This window comes from Mustelus asterias, chromosome 10 (assembly GCF_964213995.1).
Source record: "Mustelus asterias chromosome 10, sMusAst1.hap1.1, whole genome shotgun sequence".
NCBI lineage: Eukaryota > Metazoa > Chordata > Chondrichthyes > Carcharhiniformes > Triakidae > Mustelus > Mustelus asterias.
The window spans coordinates 92,435,084-92,458,076 of record NC_135810.1 but is presented as its reverse complement, the minus strand read 5'-3'; the positions used below and the strand labels follow the sequence as shown (position 1 = coordinate 92,458,076).

The 22,993-nt window shown below is 44.0% G+C and overlaps 1 protein-coding gene across 4 annotated transcripts in view; it reads left to right on the top strand.

Annotated features, from left to right (window-relative positions):
- The window catches only part of LOC144499768 (high affinity cationic amino acid transporter 1-like), a 91,009-nt gene extending 68,532 nt beyond the window's left edge, over nucleotides 1-22,477 (top strand). For 3 of the 4 annotated variants that reach the window (XM_078222207.1, XM_078222209.1, XM_078222208.1), the window contains 7 exons: nucleotides 4,995-5,217; nucleotides 6,024-6,163; nucleotides 11,798-11,900; nucleotides 12,479-12,693; nucleotides 17,126-17,292; nucleotides 17,380-17,488; nucleotides 21,959-22,477. In XM_078222207.1, the coding sequence (XP_078078333.1) occupies nucleotides 4,995-5,217; nucleotides 6,024-6,163; nucleotides 11,798-11,900; nucleotides 12,479-12,693; nucleotides 17,126-17,292; nucleotides 17,380-17,488; nucleotides 21,959-22,161 (1,160 nt within the window). In that variant the 3' untranslated portion in view covers nucleotides 22,162-22,477. Of the gene's footprint in view, nucleotides 1-4,994; nucleotides 5,218-6,023; nucleotides 6,164-6,913; nucleotides 7,051-11,797; nucleotides 11,901-12,478; nucleotides 12,694-17,125; nucleotides 17,293-17,379; nucleotides 17,489-21,958 lie in introns of all 4 variants that reach the window. The other variant, XM_078222211.1, reaches the window with a different exon arrangement.
- Nucleotides 22,478-22,993: the final 516 nt, after the last annotated feature.

The window sequence follows — 22,993 nt, the reverse complement described above, 5'->3', positions numbered from 1 at the left end:
ATGTGCAGTTTAGGGGGATTGGCCATGTTGTATTGCCCCTAATTGTCCAAAGATGTGTAGGTTAGATGGTTAGATTGGCCATGGTAATTGTGTGAGGTGACAGGGACAGGGTGGGGTAAGAGGACCTGGGTAAGATAGAATCATAGAGGTTTACAGCATGGAAACAGGCCCTTCGGCCCAACTTGTCCATGCCGCCCTTATTTTTTTAAAAAAAAAACCCTAAGCTAATCACAATTGCCCGCATTTGGCCCATATCGCTCTATACCCATCGTACCCATGTAACGATCTAAATGCTTTTTAAAAGATAAAATTGTACCCGTCTCTACTACTACCTCTGGCAGCTTGTTCCAGACACTCGCCACCCTCTGTGAAAAGATTGCCCCTCTGGACACTTTTGTATCTCTCCCCTCTCACCTTAAACCTATGCCCTCTAGTTTTGACTCCCCTACCTTTGGGAAAAGATATTGACTATCTACCTTGTCTATGCCCCTCATTATTTTATAGACCTCTATAAGGTCACCCCTCAGCCTCCTACGCTGCAGAGAAAAAAGTCCCTGTCTATTCAGCCTCTCCTTATAACTCAGTCCATCAAGTCCCGGTAGCATCTTAGTAAATCTTTTCGGCACTCTTTCTAGTTTAATAATATCCTTTCTATAATGGGGTGACCAGAATTCTACACAGTATTCCAAGTGTGGCCTTACCAATGTCTTGTACAACTTCAACAAGACGTCCCAACTCCTGTATTCAATGTTCTGACCGATGAAACCAAGCATGCCGAATGCCTTCTTCACCACTCTCTCCACCTGTGACTCCACTTTGAAGGAGCTATGAACATGTACCCCATGATCTTTGTTCTGTAACTCTCCCCAACGCCCTACCATTAACTGAGCAAGTCCTGCCCTGGTTCAATCTACCAAAATGCATTACATCACATTTGTCTAAATTAAACTCCATCTGCCATTCATCAGCCTGCTGGCCCAATTGATCAAGATCCCGTTGCAATTGGAGATAACCACCTTCACTGTCCACCATGCCACCAATCTTGGTGTAATCTGCAAACTTACTCACCATGCCCCCTATATTCTCATCCAAATCATTAATATAAATGACAAATAACAGTGGGCCCAGCACTGATCCCTGAGGCACACCGCTGGTCACAGGCCTCCAGTTTGAAAACAACTCTGTATAACCCCCCTCTGGCTTCAGTCAAGAAGCCAATTTTGTATCCATTTAGATACCTCACCCTGGATCCCGTGAGATTTAACTTTATGCAGCAACCTACCATGCGGTACCTTGTCAAAGGCCTTGCTAAAGTCCATGTAGACAACATCAACTGCACGGCCCTCATCTACCTTCTTGGTTACCCCTTCAAAAAAACTCAATCAAATTTGTGAGACATGATTTTCCACTCACAAAGCCATGCTGACTGTCCCTAATCAGTCCTTGCATCTCTGAATGCCTGTAGATCCTGTCTCTCAAAATACCTTCCAACAATTTACCCACCACAGATGTGAGGCTCACTGGCCTGTAGTTCCCAGGCTTTTCCCTGCAGCTCTTTTTAAACAAAGGCACAACATTTGCCACTCTCCAATCTTCAGGCACCTCACCCGTGACTATCGATAATTCAAATATCTTGGCAAGGGGACCCGCAATTTCCCCTCTAGCCTCCCACAATGTCCTGGGATATACCTCATCAGGTCCCGCAGATTTATCTACCTTGATGCGCTTTAAGACTTCCAGCACCTCCTTCTCTGTAATATGTACACTCCTCAAGACATCAATATTTAATTCCCCAAGTTCCCTAACATCCATGCTTTTCTCAGCAGTAAACACTGATGAGAAATATTCATTTAGGATCTCACCCATCTCTTGTGGATCCGCACATAGATTACCTTGTTGATCCATAAGAGACCCTACTCTCTCCCTTGTTGCTCTTTTGCCCTGTATTTGTAGAAGCTCTTTGGATTCTCCTTTGCCTTATCTGCCAAAACAATTTCGCGTCCCCTTTTTGCCCTCCTGATTTCTCTCAACTCTACTCCTACACCCTCTATACTCTTCAAGAGATTCACTTGATCCCAGCTGCCTATGCATGCCATGTGCCTCTTTCTTCTTCTTGACCAGGGCCTCAATATCCCGAGTCATCCAGGGTTCCCTACTTTTGCCAGCCTTGCCCTTCACTCTCCGAGGAATGTGTTTACCCTGAATCCTGGTTAACACACTTTTGAAAGCATGCCACTTACCAGACGTCCCTTTTCCTTCCCACAGACTCCCCCAATTAACTTTTGAAAGTTCTTGCCTGATACCATCAAAATTGGCCTTGCCCCAATTTAGAATATTAACTTTTGGGACAGACCTATCAGTCTCCACAGCTATCTTAAAACTAATAGAATTATGGTCACTGGTCCATAAGACCATAAGACCATAAGACATAGGAGCGGAAGTAAGGCCATTCGGCCCATCGAGTCCACTCCACCATTCAATCATGGTTGATTTCAACTCCATTTACCCGCTCTCTCCCCATAGCCCTTAATTCCTCGAGAAATCAAGAATTTATCAATTTCTGTCTTGAAGACGCTCAACGTCTCGGCCTCCACAGCCCTCTGTGGCAATGAATTCCACAGACCTACCACTCTCTGGCTGAAGAAATTTCTCCTCATCTCTGTTCTAAAGTGACTCCCTTTTATTCTAAGGCTGTGCCCCCGCGTCCTAGTCTCCCCTGTTAATGGAAACAACTTCCCTACGTCCATCCTATCTAAGCCGTTCATTATCTTGTAAGTTTCTATCAGATCTCCCCTCAACCTCCTAAACTCCAATGAATATAATCCCACGATCCTCAGACGTTCATCGTATGTCAGGCCTACCATTCCTGGGTCCCAAAGTGATCCCTCACTAACACTAAGATACTCTGTCAGAGAGTCAGTGCAGACTTGACGGGCTGAATGGCCTCTTCAGCACCAAAGGGATTCTATGATTTCTGAGAGAGAAACTCTGTAGAAACCTTCCTGATTGGCTGCGCAGACATCTCGATTTGGTAGATCATCGTTGTTTGGGAAGCTTATTTAGCTTTTTATTTTAAACGAATGATCTCTTACATTCTTTGGTGCCATTTTTGCACCACATCAAAAAAAAAATTAGCTTTGCATATTTCCTTATCTAATATAGATAGCTCTATGGCAAAATCTGCAGCGTGGCACACTGGTCCCAAATGGAAGCAGTTCCAGCAGAGCCCTGCCCAAGCCTCTGAAGGACAGCACCAGCTGCCCACATGAAACAGTGGTCTACTTGCAGAAAACTTAGTACCTGACAGCAGTAATGTCAGAAAGGCAATAACACCAGATAATAATCAGAATTCTGATTACATTAAAGTTTATAAGTTTATTTATTTGTCACAAGTAGGCTTACATTAGCACTGCAATGAAGTTACTGTGAAAATCCCCTAGTCACCACACTGGCGCCTGTTCAGGAGAATTTAGCATGGCCAATGCACCCCCTAACCGCATGTCTTTTGGACTGTGGGAGGAAACTGGAGAACCCGGAGGAAACCCACGCAGACCCACAGGAAGAACGTGCAGACTCTGCACAGACAGTGACCCGAGCCGGGAATCGAACCCGGGTCCCTGGTGCTGGTCAGCAGCAGTGCTAACCACTGTGCCACCGTTCCACCCATCATAGGGACGTTCAGTCTGTGAGTGCCTCATTTGAAAATCAGTCACATGTTGCATCACAGAAATTTATCATCTGGGAATATTTTATTCCTTAATCTCATATTTTGTGCTGACCAATATGAGCGATGACGAGTAATGGAAGTCTTCCCATTTCAGACAGTTCCCTATCTCCAAGGTTAGATGCAAAGTAATATTCACTCTATTGTATCCAGCACCCTGTACTGTACCAGCATGGTAATCGTTTCCCACACAACCTCCACCTGGTGAGAGTACAGAAAGGGGGACAATTTTGCCTTGTAGGTCCATACTTCCTCGTAACTGTGTGAAAAATGTCCAGACTGATTTCACGTGAGTTTAGGTCACAGCCGGTAAAATTCCACACAGTTCAAAGCTGTTCAGCACAGAGGAAAATACTGGTCATTGGGTCGGAAAAAGCACACATTTGTTAGTTGTTCCAAGGAAGGACTGAATGATGCTTCAAGGTTTGGCTTTGGGATGACAATCGTTAATTTATATGCAATGACAAGAATTAAAAAATAAACAATATAAATTGTTAAATTTGGAGGAAATGCTAAACTTGACTGCAGCTCGGGAGGAGAAAAATTACATTTCAGTTTAACACAATGTAATCAGACGTTAGCTGATGGTACAGGGATTAGGGGACAGAGACTTTAAGTTTTTTTTAAGTTTGTTTATAGTGTCACAAGTAGGCTTACATTAACACTGCAATGAAGTTACTGTGAAAATCCCCTAGCCACCACACTGGCACCTCCGAAAGCTTATGGTATTTGCTACCAAATAAACCTGTTGGACTTTAACCTGGTGTTGTGAGACTTCTTACCTGTTCAGGTCACAGAGGGAGAATTTAGCATGGCCAAAGCACCTAACCACACGTCTCTCGGACTGTGGGAGGAAACCAGAGCACCCGAAGGAAACCCACGCAGACACTGGGAGAACGTGCAGACTCTGCACAGACAGTGATTAAACCCAGGTCACTGGTGCTGTGAGGCAGCAGAGCTAACCGCTGTGCCACTGTTTAGTAAAGAGATGCGGGGAGACTTTGAGTAAGAACGTTTTTGCTCAGTGACTTGGAACCCACTCAATGAGGAGCCAAAATCCAGCCGTCCTTGGTCCTGAGGTTGTCAGTTTTGAGACGCTGTGCCAGTACTAACAGGAAAGCATCTTGAGAAATGATGTCATTCAGTTGGATTGCTTTTTTTATTGTTATATGGACGTTGAGTTGCTTTTAATAAGGAACGCTGATCAAAATGAACAATGTGACGTTCTGAATCCTTACCGTCTTCCACTCTTTACTGCTTGTGATTCCAGGAGAGGAAGTGAAAAATCCCCAGCGTGCAATTCCAATTGGTATTGTCGCTTCTCTTTTGATCTGTTTTGTTGCCTATTTTGGAGTGTCTGCCGCCCTCACATTGATGATGCCATATTATTTACTGGACAAGAACAGCCCATTGCCAGTGGCCTTCAAGTATGTCGGATGGGATGGGGCTAAATACGCTGTAGCAGTCGGATCACTCTGTGCGTTGTCCACCAGGTATTCATGACTCTGTGCATTCAATCCAGTCGTTAACTTGCATGGCTGAGAGAATCATCTTTGGTTTTTTTTTTAGAATGCATGTGACATTTATAATGAAAGAATAACATTATTTCCATGGGTGTTTTGCAAAAGAGAATCGCAGAATAGTACGTTTATGGTTGAAGTGTAGAAGGAATCGCGATTCAAAAGCCTAATTTAGATAGGCTAATCTGATCAGTTCAACTGTTTGTAATGCCATCAGGGCTATCACACCAACAGAAAAGACCTTTTGTGATTTTTGGGGAGGCGATGGCCTAGCGGTACTATCGCTAGACTATTAATTCAGAAACTCCGCTAATGTTCGGGGGACCCGGGTTCGAATCCTGCCATGGCAGATGGTGGATTTTGAATTCAATTTTTAAAAAATCTGGAATTAAGAATCTACTGATGACCATCACCTCCCCTTTACCGTGCACGGGAACCTGAGCGGTACACTTAAACAAATCATTCCTCCACTCCTAAGTGAATTTACTATCCTCTAAACATCACAATTTACTTGAAGAAAGGGCCCTGCTGGTTTAAGTCCTTTTATGATTTGCAAACAATCTTGTGTCACAAGTTCTCTCAAAAATGGCCCCACACCTCTCTGATTTTGACCAGCAGGATGGTATTTCTCACAACGTTGAAATTTATAAAACATATGTCGCAACATTTCTTATTGCCTCAGAAGTTGGCTGTTTCATAGATTTGGTTTTACAATTAACTGCTTGTGTGTTTGATTGTATAACACTAATATGGGATGATGGACTTTTTCTCTACATTAGCCTTCTTGGTTCCATATTCCCAATGCCAAGAGTAATTTATGCTATGGCAGAGGATGGACTGCTGTTTAGAGTGTTGGCCAGGATCAACGAAAAGACTAAAACACCACTTATTGCTACTGTAGTCTCGGGGGTTGTAGCAGGTAAGGAAAGTCACTTACAGAAAGGGAAGGTAAATGTATTCTGCCAAATGCGTAGGAATTGTGGCCTCTAATTTAAACTAAGATCTTGGAGCGCTTTTTTTCTAATAATTTGTGTGCATTTTATTCCCCTTCAATCCTTTTGAGTGAAGTTTCTCAAAGCTGTTACAAGCTCAAACTGTTTCTGGCAACTTTTCCAAATATTTTTCATAATGCAGAGTGCCAATCTGTGTTTTTTAAGGCACATCACCCCGCCTGTTTATCTCCTTTTTGTTGGCTTTGAACCACTGTTTGACTAAGAGTGAGGCGATTGTCTTCCCGTGACCTCGGACCTCCACCCACACAGCTTTTTGCTGTCAGTTATTCATGGTTGCGTAAAGCTGCGATTGGCCACTTTGCCTTTCGAACCTTCCCTCTGTCCACTCTGAAGAAAGGCCTGAGGCCTCGGCGAGTTTCACAACCGCATCTCTGAACTGGGCAACAGTGCGGAATGGCTAAATTGTCCACGTGATCTCACATTTCCACACTCGGCCAACTCATCGCGCCAGTCACAGGAACACGTTTTCTAATTTGGGTTGGCTTTTGAAGGGTCGAAATATAAATTCAAAAGAAGTCTAATATTTCTGAAGTGAACAATTCAACCAGGATTCTGAAATGTTTGAGGCCCAATACTTGCCTTTTTGGTATCGATGTGTTTACTTTCCCTGTCCAGTCACAGCTACTTGAATTATGCAATTGATTTCTCCCTTGCAGCCTTTTGGGTTCTATGTTCCCATTGCCAAGAATCTTGTTTGCAATGGCACGGGATGGTCTGCTATTCAGATTTCTGTCTGGAGTGAGTGAGAGAAAAGCCCCAATAGTCTCCACTATTGCAGCTGGGATACTTTCTGGTAAGCTGCGAGTCATGGGCTGCAGTGTGCTTACCCACCTCAATAACCTGCACCCTGACTGAGTATCTAACCTGTGTGAGTGCCAACTAAATCAACGTCATAGACAAAGCTTTTCCAGAATGTCGGTATGTTCGCTTCATCTATTAATATTTGCTTTTTCCCAGTCCCATCTTCCCATTTGAACTGTTTCCTACCAGGCAGCTTCCTTGAATGGGGAAGGAAGAACAGTGGGTGCACTGGACGATTCCACTAATATGGCTAAGACCTTACAAATTATCAATAGAAACATTTTGAATTTCTGAACTGTCCCCTCCTTACCAGCAGCTGATTGGGAAAATCCGTTTAACCAACTGAAATTTGCTCGAGGGACTGGGATTAGTTACCGGTCATTAGTTTGGAAGGCAGGTCCTGAACTGGCTGTGCGTCGGGGACTCTGTAAAACAGATTTAATTCTAAAAAGGCAGCAATCTTTAATGCGCATTGATAATGACCATTCTCCCTCTTGTTACAACCCAGTGAAGAGCGATTAAATGGCACCCTTCATTCCCGTTGGATCACAACAGGTTTTCTGTTTAAAAAGGGTTACATTTGCTAATTCAGTGAGTACTTAACTGTTTGTACACAGTAATGATAAAAGAGCCAATCAGAGGTTTTCTTGATTTTTAACAGAGGAGATTAGTTTTATTATATTTAAACACATGCCATTCTTTCTCTGTCTCTAGGCACCGCCCGCCCCCCACCACACACACATGCACAAACACCCCCTAACACTCGCATACAGATTATACAATTGGGGAGGATAAATTGGCCAAATTATAGAGTTCATAAAAATGAAAAGTTCGCAGTTTATTGTCCTGCTGGAGACTCAGAAATTCTTTCTTTCAAATCTCTTCCCTACTACAAAATGGAGACCAAGTCAAGTTAGTAGACTGGGTCCAGACATGTTAGTTGGGTGGCGAGAGGGTAGCAGGATCTCAACTTAGCTCAACTGCTGGTCCAGTTCTACCCAGAAACTTCTGCAAATGACTTGGGCTGGTCATGTGATCTCCACCTGCCAATCGTTCCAAACACTAACTCGATTAGCTCTTGAGGAGAGAGAGCTATCTTTAAAATCAAGGCCTTTTTGCCCAAGCAGTTAACCTTTGAATAGTTCATCTTCAGCTGTTGAATGCTGTTGGTGGCTTCCATTGGTCTTGTTGATTGGACAGAAGGGAAGGAAGGTCGCTCACAAGCCCCAGAGAGGTGCCATTGTCTGTGATGGCTTTCACAGATTTGCTGTGCGCTCTCCATAGGGTTGAGATGTGGAATGTATAACAATGGCTAGAATGTTACGTCCCCGCCACAGCATATCTCGCATTTAAATTGCTGTTTACCGCAACAAGACACCTGTGAGGAACTGTAAAATCCTGGCCTATGTAAAGTAGTGTCGCTACCTTGCTGAAGTCTAGGGCAGGACAGAAGAGCTGACAGACCAGCCGCGGATTTCGGGTGGCAATTTCAGAAAATCCCAGTCTCTGATGCAACCAAGTTTGTCTTTTAAAAGTCAATTTGCATGTTTCCACCCTGTAAGAGTAATTTTCTCGGGTGTCCCCTGTTTGTGATTTATATAAATGATCTGGAAGAAGGTGTAACTGGGGTGATCAGTAAGTTTGCGGACGACACAAAATTGGCAGGACTTGCAGATAGTGAGGAGCATTGTCAGAAGCTACAGAAGGATATAGATAGGCTGGAAATTTGGGTAAAGAAATGGCAGATGGAGTTCAATCCTGATGAATGCAAAGTGATGCATTTTGGTAGAAATAATGTAGGGAGGAGCTATACGATAAATGGCAGAACCATAAAGGGTGTAGATACGCAGAGGGACCTGGGTGTGCAAGTCCACAGATCCTTGAAAGTGACGTCACAGGTGGAGAAGGTGGTGAAGAAGGCATATGGCATGCTTGCCTTTATAGGACGGGGCATAGAGTATAAAAGTTGGGGTCTGATGTTGCAGATGTATAGAACGTTGGTTCGGCCGCATCTGGAATACTGCGTCCAGTTCTGGTCGCCACACTACCAGAAGGACGTGGAGGCTTTGGAGAGAGTACAGAGGAGGTTTACCAGGATGTTAGCTGGTATGGAGGGGCTTAGTTATGAGGAGAGATTGGGTAAACTGGGGTTGTTCTCCCTGAAAAGACGGAGGATGAGGGGAGACTTAATAGAGGTGTATAAAATTATGAAAGGCATAGATAGGGTGAACGGTGGGAAGCTTTTCCCCAGGTCGGTGGTGACGTTCACGAGGGGTCATAGGTTCAAGGTGAAGGGGGGGGGAGGTTTAACACAGATATCAGACGGACATATTTTACACAGAGGGTGGTGGGGCCCTGGAATGCGCTGCCAGGCAAGGTGGTGGAGACGGACACACTGGGAACGTTTAAGACTTATCTGGACAGCCATATGAACGGAGTGGGAATGGAGGGATACAAAAGAATGGTCTAGTTTGGACCAGGGAGCGGCGCGGGCTTGGAGGGCCGAAGGGCCTGTTCCTGTGCTGTTTTGTTCTTTGTTCTTTGGGTGCTCCATACTTGTTGAACCTCACACAGCCAATACGTAGACTGCGAAAGATAAGATATAGTTAAAGAACAAAAAGGAATTTATTTGCTAATGCATGCATCAGGAGAGAAGATAGTCAACCCTCATTGACTGTGTCTCTCTCCTAGTCATGCATTAAATTGGCACATAAACTCCTTTTAGTTCTTTATACTGCCTGTATTAGTTGAGTGAAGTTCAACAAGTACAGAACATCCCAGGGAACACCTGAGAAAATTCTTCTTACACACCCCATGGATTAAAGATCAATATTTGAAATAAGCCCTTCTTCATAACACCTCTGCACTATCAGCAATATTTCATTATAAAGTGGCAAATAATAAAAAAGCCATATGCGCATTCACATTAAGCTTTGGATGAATCATCAGCTATCATATAAAGTTTATTTATTAGTCGTAAATAGGTTTACATTCACACTGCAATGAAGTTACTGTGAAAATCCCATATTGTTTTAAATGTACTGCTAACTGACTTTTGTAAAATCAATATTTTCCTGTATTGTCGCAAAATCGGGCTGAGATATTAAACTAAGATTGCAAATGGCTCTTCAGGTTGATAATTATCCACGGTCACAGTTTAGTGAAGAATAAATAGTGAATCAAGGAGGGACAAGTGCTGACGTTTCAAGTCCAGATGACCCTTTGTCAAAGCTTTTGACACAGGGTCATCTGGATTCAAAATGTCAGCCCTTAGCTCTCCTTAGAGACGCTGCCAGACCTGTCTCTTTTGGTTTCAGATTCCAGCATCTGCAGCAATTTAGTGGGGGCAGCAATTTAATGGGGGGGGGGGGGGCCATAATCAAAATGAATGGCGGAACAGGCTTGAAGGGCCGAGTGGCCTATCCCTTCTTCTGGTTTCTATGTTTCGAATAGACAACTCTTATGGTAGTCTGGCCAGTGTTACGTCTTCAATCAACTCCCTCAAAAAGAAAACAAATTCTGCATTGCTACTTCTGCTGCTACAGAGTGACTGCTTTATTTGGCTGCGTAACAGCGCACTCCAAAAATAATGAACTGTGTCCTGCTTTTGTGTTCCAGTGACATAAGGCGCTTTATAAATGCAAGTATTGCTTGTTGCTAAATTAGTGCTGTTGAATTGCTGTTATAATTGAAAGGGAAATATTTTTTGAGTACAAATGTCCAATTGCTGGATCGCAGCGGAGCTTTTCCTGCAGAACTGGTCAAACTTGCTTTGTTTTTTGTTGGTAAAGCTAATTTATCACTTGCATGTTTAAGCCTATACTCTAAATTTGATTCTTAGAATCTTAGAAACCCTACAGTGCAGAAGGAGGCCATTCGGCCCATCGAGTCTGCACCGACCACAATCCCACCCAGGCCCTACCCCCACATATTTACCCACTACTCCCTCTAACCTACGCATCTCAGGACTCTAAGGGGCAATTTTTAACCTGGCCAATCAACCTAACCCGCACATCTTTGGACTGTGGGAGGAAACCGGAGCACCCGGAGGAAACCCACGCAGACACGAGGAGAATGTGCAAATTCCACACAGGCCGAAGGGCCTGTTCCTCTGCTGTACTTTTCTTTGTGTTTTGCAAGCCAACTGAACCCTCCACACAGATTCATTATGCAAATCTAGGCATTTTTATAGTCAATAATGTAATCGGGTTCCTTATTTCCCAGCTAGAACTGCCTAAGGAGCTGGGTGTAACAGACATATGTCTTGAGGTGTTTTATGTTCATATTCTGGTGTAGACGGGAATGTGGAATTTGAAACACACACACAAAATAAATTGCCCTTAGTGTCCTGAGATGCGTAGGTTAGAGGGATTAGTGGGGGAATATGGGGGTGGGGCCTGGGTGGGATTGTGGTCAGTGCAGACTCAATGGGCCAAATGGCGGCCTTCTGTACTGTAGGGTTTCTATGATTCTATGACACATCAGCCATTGAATGTCAGAGCAGACTCTAGGGGCTGAAAGGTCTACTTCTAACCCCTATTTCATAAGTTTGTAAGATAAAGTCAACCTATTAGTTGTGCTGTAAATATTGTGCTACTTCAACTCAGGGTATAATTAACTGCCGAGTTAACATTGTCCATGTCGATTGAAATGCTGCGCTATTTTTCAGTGTTTGTATATTTTTTTAAACGGTCGATCTTCATGCAGAAACTTAGGATTCCATTGCTCTGTTACTGCAGCTATCATGGCCTTCTTGTTTGACCTCAAGGACCTTGTGGATCTAATGTCAATTGGAACCCTTCTTGCCTACTCATTGGTGGCAGCTTGCGTTTTGGTGCTCAGGTAATTGTGTCTTTTTTTAAAAAAAGAGACCAATCATTTGTTGTCCTTCACATTAGTTTCCATTCCCCCCCCCCCCCTTCAGTTTTATCCCCCCCTCTCTCTGCTGTCCTGAGGCTGGAATCATGGCTGATAAAAAGCCACTTGGTTTTGTTCTTCCTAAGCAACACCAGGCTGGGAGCTTTGGCAAAATATTCCGTTGTTGTGGTTGATTCCTACCTGACCTGATGTCCGGGATTGCGCGCTCTCCTGCTGGCATCACCAGGTAACAGGAGCAGGAACCATGCCTTTTAAAAAAAACTTTCGTATGGGGACATTGAAATCATTTCTCTGCTCTCACTCCTGCCCTGATTGAAATAACCTCGCTCCATATAGACCAGAAATCAAATTTGGCAACTCCCTGATCTTATTGATTCCATGTCACAGGCCAATGCCTTCACTGGTAAGCGACTGAAGAAACCACCTGTACAGCTTTTCAATTTTGAGTTGAGTTATAGCTGATTTTTACACTGAAAGCAGTCCTATGTGCACTGTTCAGCTAAGACATCTGGAATGAACAATAAACTTGTCCCTCTTTGCAGATACCAGCCGGACCTATTTTGTAACGCAACATATCAAATGGCAAACACATCCGACGATGTCGACATGACGGAATCAGTCAGCACCAGTGACTCCCAAGCAGATGTTTTACCCGAGAGTGAGGAAGAATTTTCGTTGAACGCCTTGTTATTCCCTGAAAATAGTCTCCCTTCCAAACAATCAGGGTTTATAGTTAATACGTGCGTCAGTTTCATTGGTAAGTTTACCATACTACTTCCCTTTTCATCAAAGTTGATTTATTTCCTTGATTCAGTTAGCAGCGAGGGTGATCTCTCGGATGGGGAGGGTGCTGCTGGTAACTCTAAAGGTGCTGGTTGTCACCAGCTCCCCTGCCACTGAATGCTGTCAGCCTGCCTTGTGCGAATGCTTCTAGCAAGTGGCAGATGTATTGTTCCTCAGAGCAAGCTCTTCCATCACGGGACACCACGGGAACTGTAGGGAGCATAACGCTTTTCCAATTGTTCAGTTGGCTTGCAAAACACAAAGAAAAGTACAGCAGAGGAACAGGCCCTTCGGCCTCCAAGCCCGTGCCGATCATGATGACCTAAGTAAACTAAAAAATAAATCTTTTGCCCTTACTCGGTCCGTGTCCCTCTATTCCCTCCCTATTCATGCACCCATCCAGATGCCTCTTAAATGTTGCTAATGTGCCTGCTTCCACCACCTCCTCTGGCAGCGTGTTCCAGGCACCACTACTCTCTCCTTAAAAATTCCCGCACATCTCCCGTAAAATTTTCCCCGCTCACCTTGAACCTGTGCCCCCTTGTAATTGACACTTCCACCCTGAGAAAAAGCCTCTGACTATCCACCCTGTCTATGCCCCTCATAATTTTGTAGACCTCTATCAGGTCTTCCCTCAACCTCCATCTTTCCAGTGAAAACAATCCTTGTTTATTCAACCACTCCTCGTAGTTAACACTCTCGAGACCAGGCAACATCCTGGTAAAACTTTGCACTCTCTCCAAAGCTCCCACATCCTTCTGGTAGTGTGGTGACCAGATCTGCACATAATACTCCAAATGCGGCCTAACCTAGGTTTTATATAGCTGCAACATGATTTGCCAATTCTTGTATTCAGTGTTCCGGCCAATGAAGACAAGCATGTCATATGCTGCCTTAATCACCTTGGCCACCCGTGTTGTCACTTTTGGGGAACTGTGGACCTGCACGCCCAGATCCCTCTATTAATGTTCCGAGCATTATAGATTGCACCCAAGTGGCCTACCCTGCATCCAAGATTATTTGTCAGATAATGAAAATGCATCAGATACCAGAACATTCTGCATAGCATATAAAAATATCTCAAACAGGTAAAAGGCTACCTCAGTCATTGCTGAGTGAGAATCTAGGACAAAATTAACAATCACTCGGACAAATCTGGATTAATTAAGAAAAGGCAGAATGAATTTGTTAAAGGCAGATTGTGTTTAACTGACTTGATTGGGTTGCGGTGATGACAGGGTTGATGGGGGTAATGTAGTGGATGTGGTGTACTTGGACTTTCAAGCAAGCTGGTCAGCAAAGCTAGGGCACTTGGAATATAAGGGGCAGTGCAGCATAGATCTGAAGTTGGTTGAGAGACAGAAACGGAAGAGTAGTTGTTTTTTGAACTGGAGAGAGGTTCCCCAGGGATCAGTATAGGAACAATTAGGGGCGGCACGGTAGCACAGTGGTTAGCACTGCTGCTTCACAGCTCCAGGGACCTGGGTTCGATTCCCGGCTTGGGTCACTGTCTGTGTGGAGTTTGCACATTCTCCTCGTGTCTGCGTGGGTTTCCTCCGGGTGCTCCGGTTTCCTCCCACAGTCCAAAGATGTGCGGGGTAGGTTGATTGGCCATGCTAAAAATTGCCCCTTAGTGTCTTGGGATGCGTCGATTAGAGGGATTAGCGGGTAAAATATGTAGGGATATGGGGGTAGGGCCTGGGTGGGATTGTGGTCGGTGCAGACTCGATGGGCCGAATGGCCTCTTTCTGTACTGTAGGGATTCTATGATTCTATGAATTCTATTCTATGATTCAACTGTTTTTCTCAATGTACATTAATGGCCCAGACTTGGGTGTGCAGGGCACGTTTTTTAAATTTGTAGATGAAAGAAAATTTGAAAATATTCATAGAATCCCTTCAGTGCAGGAGGAGGCCATTCAGCCCATCAATTCTGCACCGACTCTTCAACAGAGCATCCTACCAAAGCCCTATCCCCGTAACTCCGCGTATTTATCCCACTAATCCCCCTAACCCACACATCCTGGCACACTAAGGGGCAGCTTGACATGACTAATCCACCTGACCTGCACATCTTTGGAGTGTGGGAGGAAACCTGAGCACCCGGAGGAAACCCACACCGACACGGGGAGAAGGGAAAACTCCAGATAGGCAGTTGTGAACTCTGAGGAAGGTAGTGATAGACTGCAAACAGATATGGACAGGTTGATGGACTGGACAAATACATGACAGGTGAAATTTAATGCAAAGATGTGTGAAGTGTTAGGTTTTGGTCGAAAGAAAGAGAGGAATAACAAATAAAGATTACAATTCTAAAGGAGCAGGAGCGGATCTCCGAGGGTAAATGTGCACAAATTACTGAAAGTGGCAGGGCAGTTAGGGGAAAGTGGTTAATAAAGGCAGACTGGATCTTAGGTTTTATGTAAAAAGGCATGGAACACAACAGCATGCTGATTCTTTATAACATACTGGTTTAGTCACAACTGGAGCATTGCATCCAATTCTGTGTATCGTACTTTAGGAAGTATGTGACGACATTGGAAGGGCGCAAGAAAGATTTACAATCATGGTCACACAATTGAGTGAATTCAGTTATGTAGACAGGTTGAGAAGCTGGCGAATTTAAATGGATTAGCCAAGAGGGTTTAGGGTCTGGAGTAGATCAATCGTTAAAGGTTAGCTCACAGGTACAAAAAGTGATCAGACTCTTAATAGGTGGCTGGGCTTCATGACACAAGGTATAGAACATAGAACAATACAGCACAGAACAGGCCCTTCGGCCCACGATGTTGTGCCAAGCTTTATCTGAAACCAAGATCAAGCTATCCCACTCCCTATCATCCTGGTGTGCTCCATGTGCCTATCCAATAACCGCTTAAATGTTCCTAAAGTGTCTGACTCCACTATCACTGCAGGCAGTCCATTCCACACCCCAACCACTCTCTGCGTAAAGAACCTACCTCTGATATCCTTCCTATATCTCCCACCACGAACCCTATAGTTATGCCCCCTTGTAATAGCTCCATCCACCCGAGGAAATAGTCTTTGAACGTTCACTCTATCTATCCCCTTCATCATTTTATAAACCTCTATTAAGTCTCCCCTCAGCCTCCTCCGCTCCAGACAGAACAGCCCTAGCTCCCTCAACCTTTCCTCATAAGACCTACCCTCCAAACCAGGCAGCATCCTGGTAAATCTCCTCTGCACTCTTTCCAGTGCTTCCACATCCTTCTTATAGTGAGGTGACCAGAACTGCACACACTATTCCAAATGTGGTCTCACCAAGGTCCTGTACAGTTGCAGCATAACCCCACGGCTCTTAAACTCCAACCCCCTGTTAATAAAAGCTAACACACTATAGGCCTTCTTCACAGCTCTATCCACTTGAGTGGCAACCTTTAGAGATCTATGGATATGGACCCCAAGATCTCTCCGTTCCTCCACAGTCTTCAGAACCCTACCTTTGACCCTGTAATCCACATTTATAGTGGATTACAGGGTCATATAGTGGATTTATAGTGGATTACAGGGTCAAACATTTTACACATTTATATCCACATTTACAGGTATGGAATATAAAAGCAAGAAAGTTCAAGTTTGGCTATGAAAAAGCTGACCGAACCTCATTGGGCATACGTTGTTTGGTTTCCCGGCTCCGCCTTGGGAAAGGTTATTGGCTTTGTGGGAATTAGAGCAAAGAATTCATCTGGTAAAGACTCGGCTGTGATCAGAGAATGGGGAAGGCTGGATTTATATTTACAGTTTAAAATAATAAAAAATTGAAAGATGGGGCCCAACTCTTACTCTGAGGGGAATCCAGGACAACGGGACATAATCCTAAAATGAAAACTTAAATATGCTTGCAGGTTGGAGTTTGCACTTTCCCCCTGTTTCTGCGTGGGTTTCCACTAGATGCTCTGGTTTCCTCTAATCAAGCATTAGATTGATTGGCCATGCTAAATTGCCCCTCCTGTCAGGGAGATTAGTGAGGTTATGGGGATAGGGTCTGGGGGGGATTTTTGTCGGTGCAGGCTCGATGGGCCAAATGGCCTTTTTCTGCACTGTAGTGATTCTATGAAATTGTTTATGAACCGTTGTGAGATTGTGGGTGGATTGCACTTCTGCAGACAGCAATAAATGCAAAATCAAGTCGACCTATTTTCGAGCTAGGTACTCGGAAATTAAAGATATTAACATTCACGACCACACTTAATGGCTAGGACATTGGGATTAAAGCGAAAACTGGTGGCATGGATAACAAAACAGCAAGCTAAAATGTTGACGTGAATTCTTCCTCCTCTCCCTTTGTGCCTGTGCAAGTGCAGTGCCAACTATGAAGCTTTCAGCAAGTTTCACTTGGGCAACTTTCCAGTCGTAACAATAAGATAATATCCTTCCTGTTGCAGGACTTTTTATCCTCATCTTTTGCCTGCTGGCTGTCCATGCGAAAGACCCTTTGTTGGAGGGGAAAGCATGGTGCATATGCTTACTGCTTCTAGTCGTCCTTCTGTGTGCGATTCTCACCGCTATAATCTGGAGACAGCCAGAAAGTAAAACTAAACTGTCATTTAAGGTAAGTACCTTGATGATTTTTTTTTTGTTTGTTTGACTATTTTGAATGAAGCTTTACACTCACCAAATTAATTGTCCTGATTTCCAGGTACCCCTCTTGCCCTGTTTACCTATTGTCAGCATTCTCGTGAATATGTACCTTATGATGCAGTTGGATCGCGGTACATGGATCCGCTTTGCAATCTGGATGGTGATAGGTGAGAAAGAAAGCACGCACAGTTATAGAATACCTTGCAGATCCCCAGTCTGTCTGAAAGCACTTCACTGCCACAAAGATTTTGCCTCAAGTGTTGCCAATGTTTCTTTTGCAAGTAAATTAAGCAGTGAGATAAATGGCTATTGATTTGTTTTGGGGGCATTCATTCGGGGATAACTGTTGGACACCAGCTCTGCTCCCTGAGTAATACCGGCATGGTGGTTAGCACTGCTGTCTCACAGCGCCAGGGACCCAGGTTTGATTCTGACCTCGACTAACTGTGTCTGTGTGGAGTTTGCATGTTCTCCCCGTGTCTGTGTGGGTTTCCTCCGGGTGCTCGGGTTTCCTCCCACACTCCAAAGATGTGCGGACTAGGTTGATTGGCCATACTAGATTGCCCCTCGTGTGTAGGTTAGGTGGATTATCTATGATAGATGTGCTGAGTTGCGGGGATGGGGCAGGAGGTTTGCCCTGGGTGGATGCTCTTCAGAGAGTTGATGTAGACTCGATGGGCCAAATGGCCTCCTGCACAGAAGGGATTCTATGCTGAAGTCCAGGAGTGACTTGCTGACTCACTGGAGGGTGACAGCGTTGAGCCAAACATGATCTCCTGTTTCAATCCAGTTAATTGTATCACTATTTTTGTATGCTTGAGTTGGAGTGGCAGTGAGAAAGCAGATGATACGAGTTGATACTGAGGATGTTGGAACAGAAACTTGGGTGTTCTAAGTGACCATGACCTCAATTATCTAAATCCTCATTGTTCTCTAAGCGAGCTTTCGTCCTTTCCGATGCTGCTCCTCATCCTGAGCTCCTAGTTGTGATACATCTTCAGAAAGGGAACTCACAAGTGAAGGGTAGGCGAGTAGTAACCCCCTTGGGATTAAGCAGACAGCGAAGGAGGTTAAATCTGTTTGCTGTCTATTGCCACACAAAGATGCCATGAGAACTGGCCAGGCATTCATCCTGCATCATATCGCCATCATACAACCAATTTTGCTACCTCTGATAGCCAGATTAGAGTTCCTCACCAGCAGCTCTGTGGCTTTCTCCTTTGTCTGATGTCCATAGTTTTGTTTCCAGCACCCCCATCTTTCACATGTTATGCAATGATTTGAGTAACAAGGTTGAGGAGATTAAAGTGAGGGATAGTGAGTGAGGGATGTTTCCTGGGCAGTTTCAGACAGCAGATGTTCTGGACCTGCCTGCATTGTAAGAAGGGGTTTTGATGTTTCTAATGCAATTTAATAGTTGAGTATGGTGAGAACAAATGTTTAAAGATACTATGTTAGTGACTCCTGTAACCGCAGCTTCCTCCCATGGATACGCAACATTTTTCTCTGCTGCATTTCTTCCAGGGGGTGTCAGAAAATCATTCTCAGTTTACTTTTTCAGGAGAGAGGGGCTGCTGCCTCGTGGTATCCTGCTTCCTGCCTCAGGGGAACCTCTGCCAGGCTTTGACCATTCCCTTTACAGACACCCCAAAATCTCTTATGAACCATCCATTGCAGCTACCCGACAGCCAATTCAACACATTCCAAATGCTTTCCTACTTCCTGAAGCTGTTACATAATCCAGCCATGCTAAGTTTCTTAAATATAGCCCTAATGTTTATGTCCCCCCTCCCATTCTCTACTGGTGTAGTCATCCCGGGTCTTTAACACAGCAGAAAGGCCAGCTCTAGGGTTTGAGGCTACATTCTAGATAATTCAATGAATAAAGTCCAAGAGCCTCTTTCTATAGAGTGTAATTACACCTCAGATCATGGGTTCATCAATCATCATCTCACTGTAGACACAGAGTTCATGCTACTCCATCAGGCTTCCTCCCACCCTACTCTGTCCAGTCCCATCCACATATCCTTCTATTCATTAGAAATAAGAGCAGGGGAAGACAAGAAGGCTCTGCCATTCAATCAAATAATGCTTGATTTTGGGCTTCAACTCCCATTTTCTCAACGTCTCCCCATGTCTCTCCCCATCTCTCCTTCGATTCTTCAAAAGAGCAAAAATCTATTTCAGCCTTCAAAATATTCAACATTGGCGCATTCACAAAATTCCAAACAGTTGCAACACTGAGTGAGGAAATACCTTCTCATCTTAGAAATGATCGACTCGTTATCCTAAAACTCTGCTCTGTTGTTCTAGATTACACAGCCGGGGGAATGTCCTCTCCGTGTCTACCTTGTCAAGCTTCTTCATAGTCTTGAGTGTTTCAATGAGATCATCCCTTATTCTTCTCCAGAGAATATAGATCCAATTTGCTTAGCCTTTCATCTCTGGGGCCACTCTCATGAACTTTAAAGTTTTAAAATGTATTTATTATTGTCACAAGTAGGCTTACATTAACACTGCAATGAAGTTACTGTGAAAATCCCCTAGTCGCCACACTCCAGCGCCTGTTCAGGTACAATGAGGGAGAATTTAGCATGGCCAATGCACCTAACCAGCACGTCTTTTGGAGTGTGGGAGGAAACCGGAGCACCCGGAGGAAATCCACGCAGACACAGGGAGAATGTGCAGACTCCACACGGATAGTGACCCAAGCCGGGAATTGAACCTGGGTCCCTGGTGCTGAGGCAGCAGTGCTAGCCACTGTGCCATCGTGCCTCCGATGCAAATATATTCTTCCTTAAATATTGAGACCAAAATTGCACACACGATTCTGATGCACTCTCACCAAAGCCCCATAAATTGTAGCAAGACTTCTTTATTCTTGTATGCCAATAAAGGCCAAACATGTCTTTTGCTTTCCTAATTGCTTGCTGTCCCTGCATGCTAACTTGTTCCTTGATCAGGTAGACATGTCTCTCCGAACATCGACATTTATAAGTTCCACATCTTTGTAAAAACTATTTTGCTTTTCTATTCTCACAACTAAAAATGATGAACCTCCCATTTCCTCACATTATATACCATCTACTGGTGCCCGCTCACTTAATCTATCCAAATCTCTGTGTCCTCCCTACAGCTTAAAATTTCACCTAATTTTGTATCATCAACAAGCTCAGATACCTTACTCTCTCTCGCTCTGTCTAAGTCATTAATATAGATTGTAGATAGCTGAGGCCCCTGTCTGTTTCTATCTCATCGATGGTATTCACCTCAACCATTCTGTGTGGTAGCAAGTCCCACATTTAATAGAGCGAAAACTGTCAGACGTCTGTGGAATTTATAAATTATTTATAATTTAGAGAGACAGTGCAATTCGGCCCATCGAGCCTGCACCGACAACAATCACACCCTATCCCCGTGAAGTAGCATGAACTCTGCTAGCCCCCCTGACACCTTACCATGGCCAGTTATAATTACTGTATTTATTGTGTTTTAAATACAACTTTAAAAGCTAGCTATAAAACTGAAAAAAATCTGCAGCAGAACATTGCCAGATGAAATTGAATCCAATTGGCACAAGGCTGAAACATGTACTTGGGCAATTCCAAGAAAAATCCCTAATTCACTGCATGTCCTTGCAGACATTGAAGATTTTCCAGTTGTACTTCACTGGGGAAAATGAATTTCAGATTATCAAAATAGACTTGAGGAATGATAGTTTCAGTGTAATTTGTTGCCTCCAACTTTAGCTTGGGGCACTATTCCGCCTAGTAAGTTACAGTTAAAAAGTTAAAGTTTATTTATTTTGTCACAAGTAGGTTTGCATTAATATTGCAATGAAGTTACTGTGAAAATCCCCTAGTCGCCACACTCCAGGGCCTGTTCGGGTACACTGAGGGAGAATTTAGCATGGCCAATGCACCTAACCAGCACGTCTTTCAGATTGTGGGAGGAAACCGGAGCACCCGGAGGAAACCCATGCAGACTCCGCACAGACAGTGACCCAACCCGGGTCCTTGGCATTGTGAGGCAGCAGTGCTACCTACTGTGCCACCGTGCCGCTCATATAGATCAGAATCTGTTCATCAAAGAGATCATTTTTGAGAGATATAGAATCCCTACAGAGCAGAAGCAATTTGGCCATCGAGTCTGCACCAACAACAATCCCACCTCGGCTCTGTCCCCGTAACCCCACATATTTACTCTGCTAGTCCCCCTGACGCTTTACCATGGCCAATTGACCTGAACCGCACATCTTTGGACTAATGGAGGAAACCAGAGCACTCGGAGGAAACCCACACACATCTGGGAGAACATGCAAACTCCCCACAGGCAGTGATCGGAGGCTGAAATTGAACGCAGGTCCCTGGTGCTGTGAGGCAGCAGTGCTAACCAATGTGCCACTGTGCCGCTCATATAGATCAGAATCAGTTCATCAAAGTGGTCATTTTTGATGGCATTTTTTAATCTCCTAATTGTGCGCGAGTAAAGAAGGAATTTACTTGGGGGAGGAAAATATTGTTCAACTTATTTTTTTCAAGCTCATCTCATTGGAAGAGCCATTTATGATGTATTGCTCCAGTTTTCAAAGTGAATCTGTTTTTAAATAAGAATCCTTTGTTCCCTTCTTCTGGCAGGGTGCATAATTTATTTTGCTTATGGAATGTGGAACAGCTCAGAGTCCAATTGTTCCAGTTTCCCAGCTGACAGAACTGCAAGGGTTTTTAAGGACACGGTCGCTACGTCAAATGGTGAAGCTGTGCCTCCAGAGAAGGAAGCTTTCCTGCCAGATACCAGGGAATCTGTTGTAGAAAGTAGGAACGGCGAGGATGATGTTTAAACCAATAAGAGGTTCCCTTTCTTTCTGAATATGCAACCCAGTATATATCTTGGACAGTTGAAAAAGGAGAACAGCTGAACGAATGCTGCTTGCGTCATGCAAGGAGTAAGTCTTCTTTTCCCGCTTAACACTTGCGAGGGGTTTCATTAAATTGTTTTGCTGAGCATTTTACGTGCTCGAAGGGCAACACTGCTACTATGTGATTTTGTTTTCTCGTATTTTTGCACCCTCCCAAAACAATGGTAGCGTCGATTATGCCATGTACAGGTAATAAATAGCTGGTGCGAATAAAATGCCTCAGATGGATTCCAAGATGGTCCGGTTTTGAGGTATTTATTGGGTTTAACTAGGAGAATTGCTGAAATGCTAAACTTTCAGCCTATGATCATGTACACAGAAAATGTAGGTGGATATATATTTTTTTCAAAACAATATTTTCCTGGTCGAGTGAGCGCTTGTAAAATTATTTTGTTAGCAAGTACAATGGTGTCTATTTTTGTTTGGGGGTTTGGGGGGGGGGAGCGGGGGAGCGTTTGAATCTCTGTACCTTTTCATTGCCTTTCTCCAGCTGCAGTTCTCCCAGTGCAGGACACTGAACGTCTGAAAGTGAACACTTAAACGTCCTACCCATTGCTGATAATCTCTTTTTTGACTATTTTAAGAGACAACTCCTCAAACGTTGTGACAATCTCTACATTTTATTGTCAGAGCAGGTAAGGAAAGGAATCGTATCAAATGCGCTCAGTAATTAAAAACAAAATCAGGTCCAGTTATTTTGCAGCTTTTACTCAGCCCTCTTGATTTAATTTATCAAAGAACCAAGAACAATACA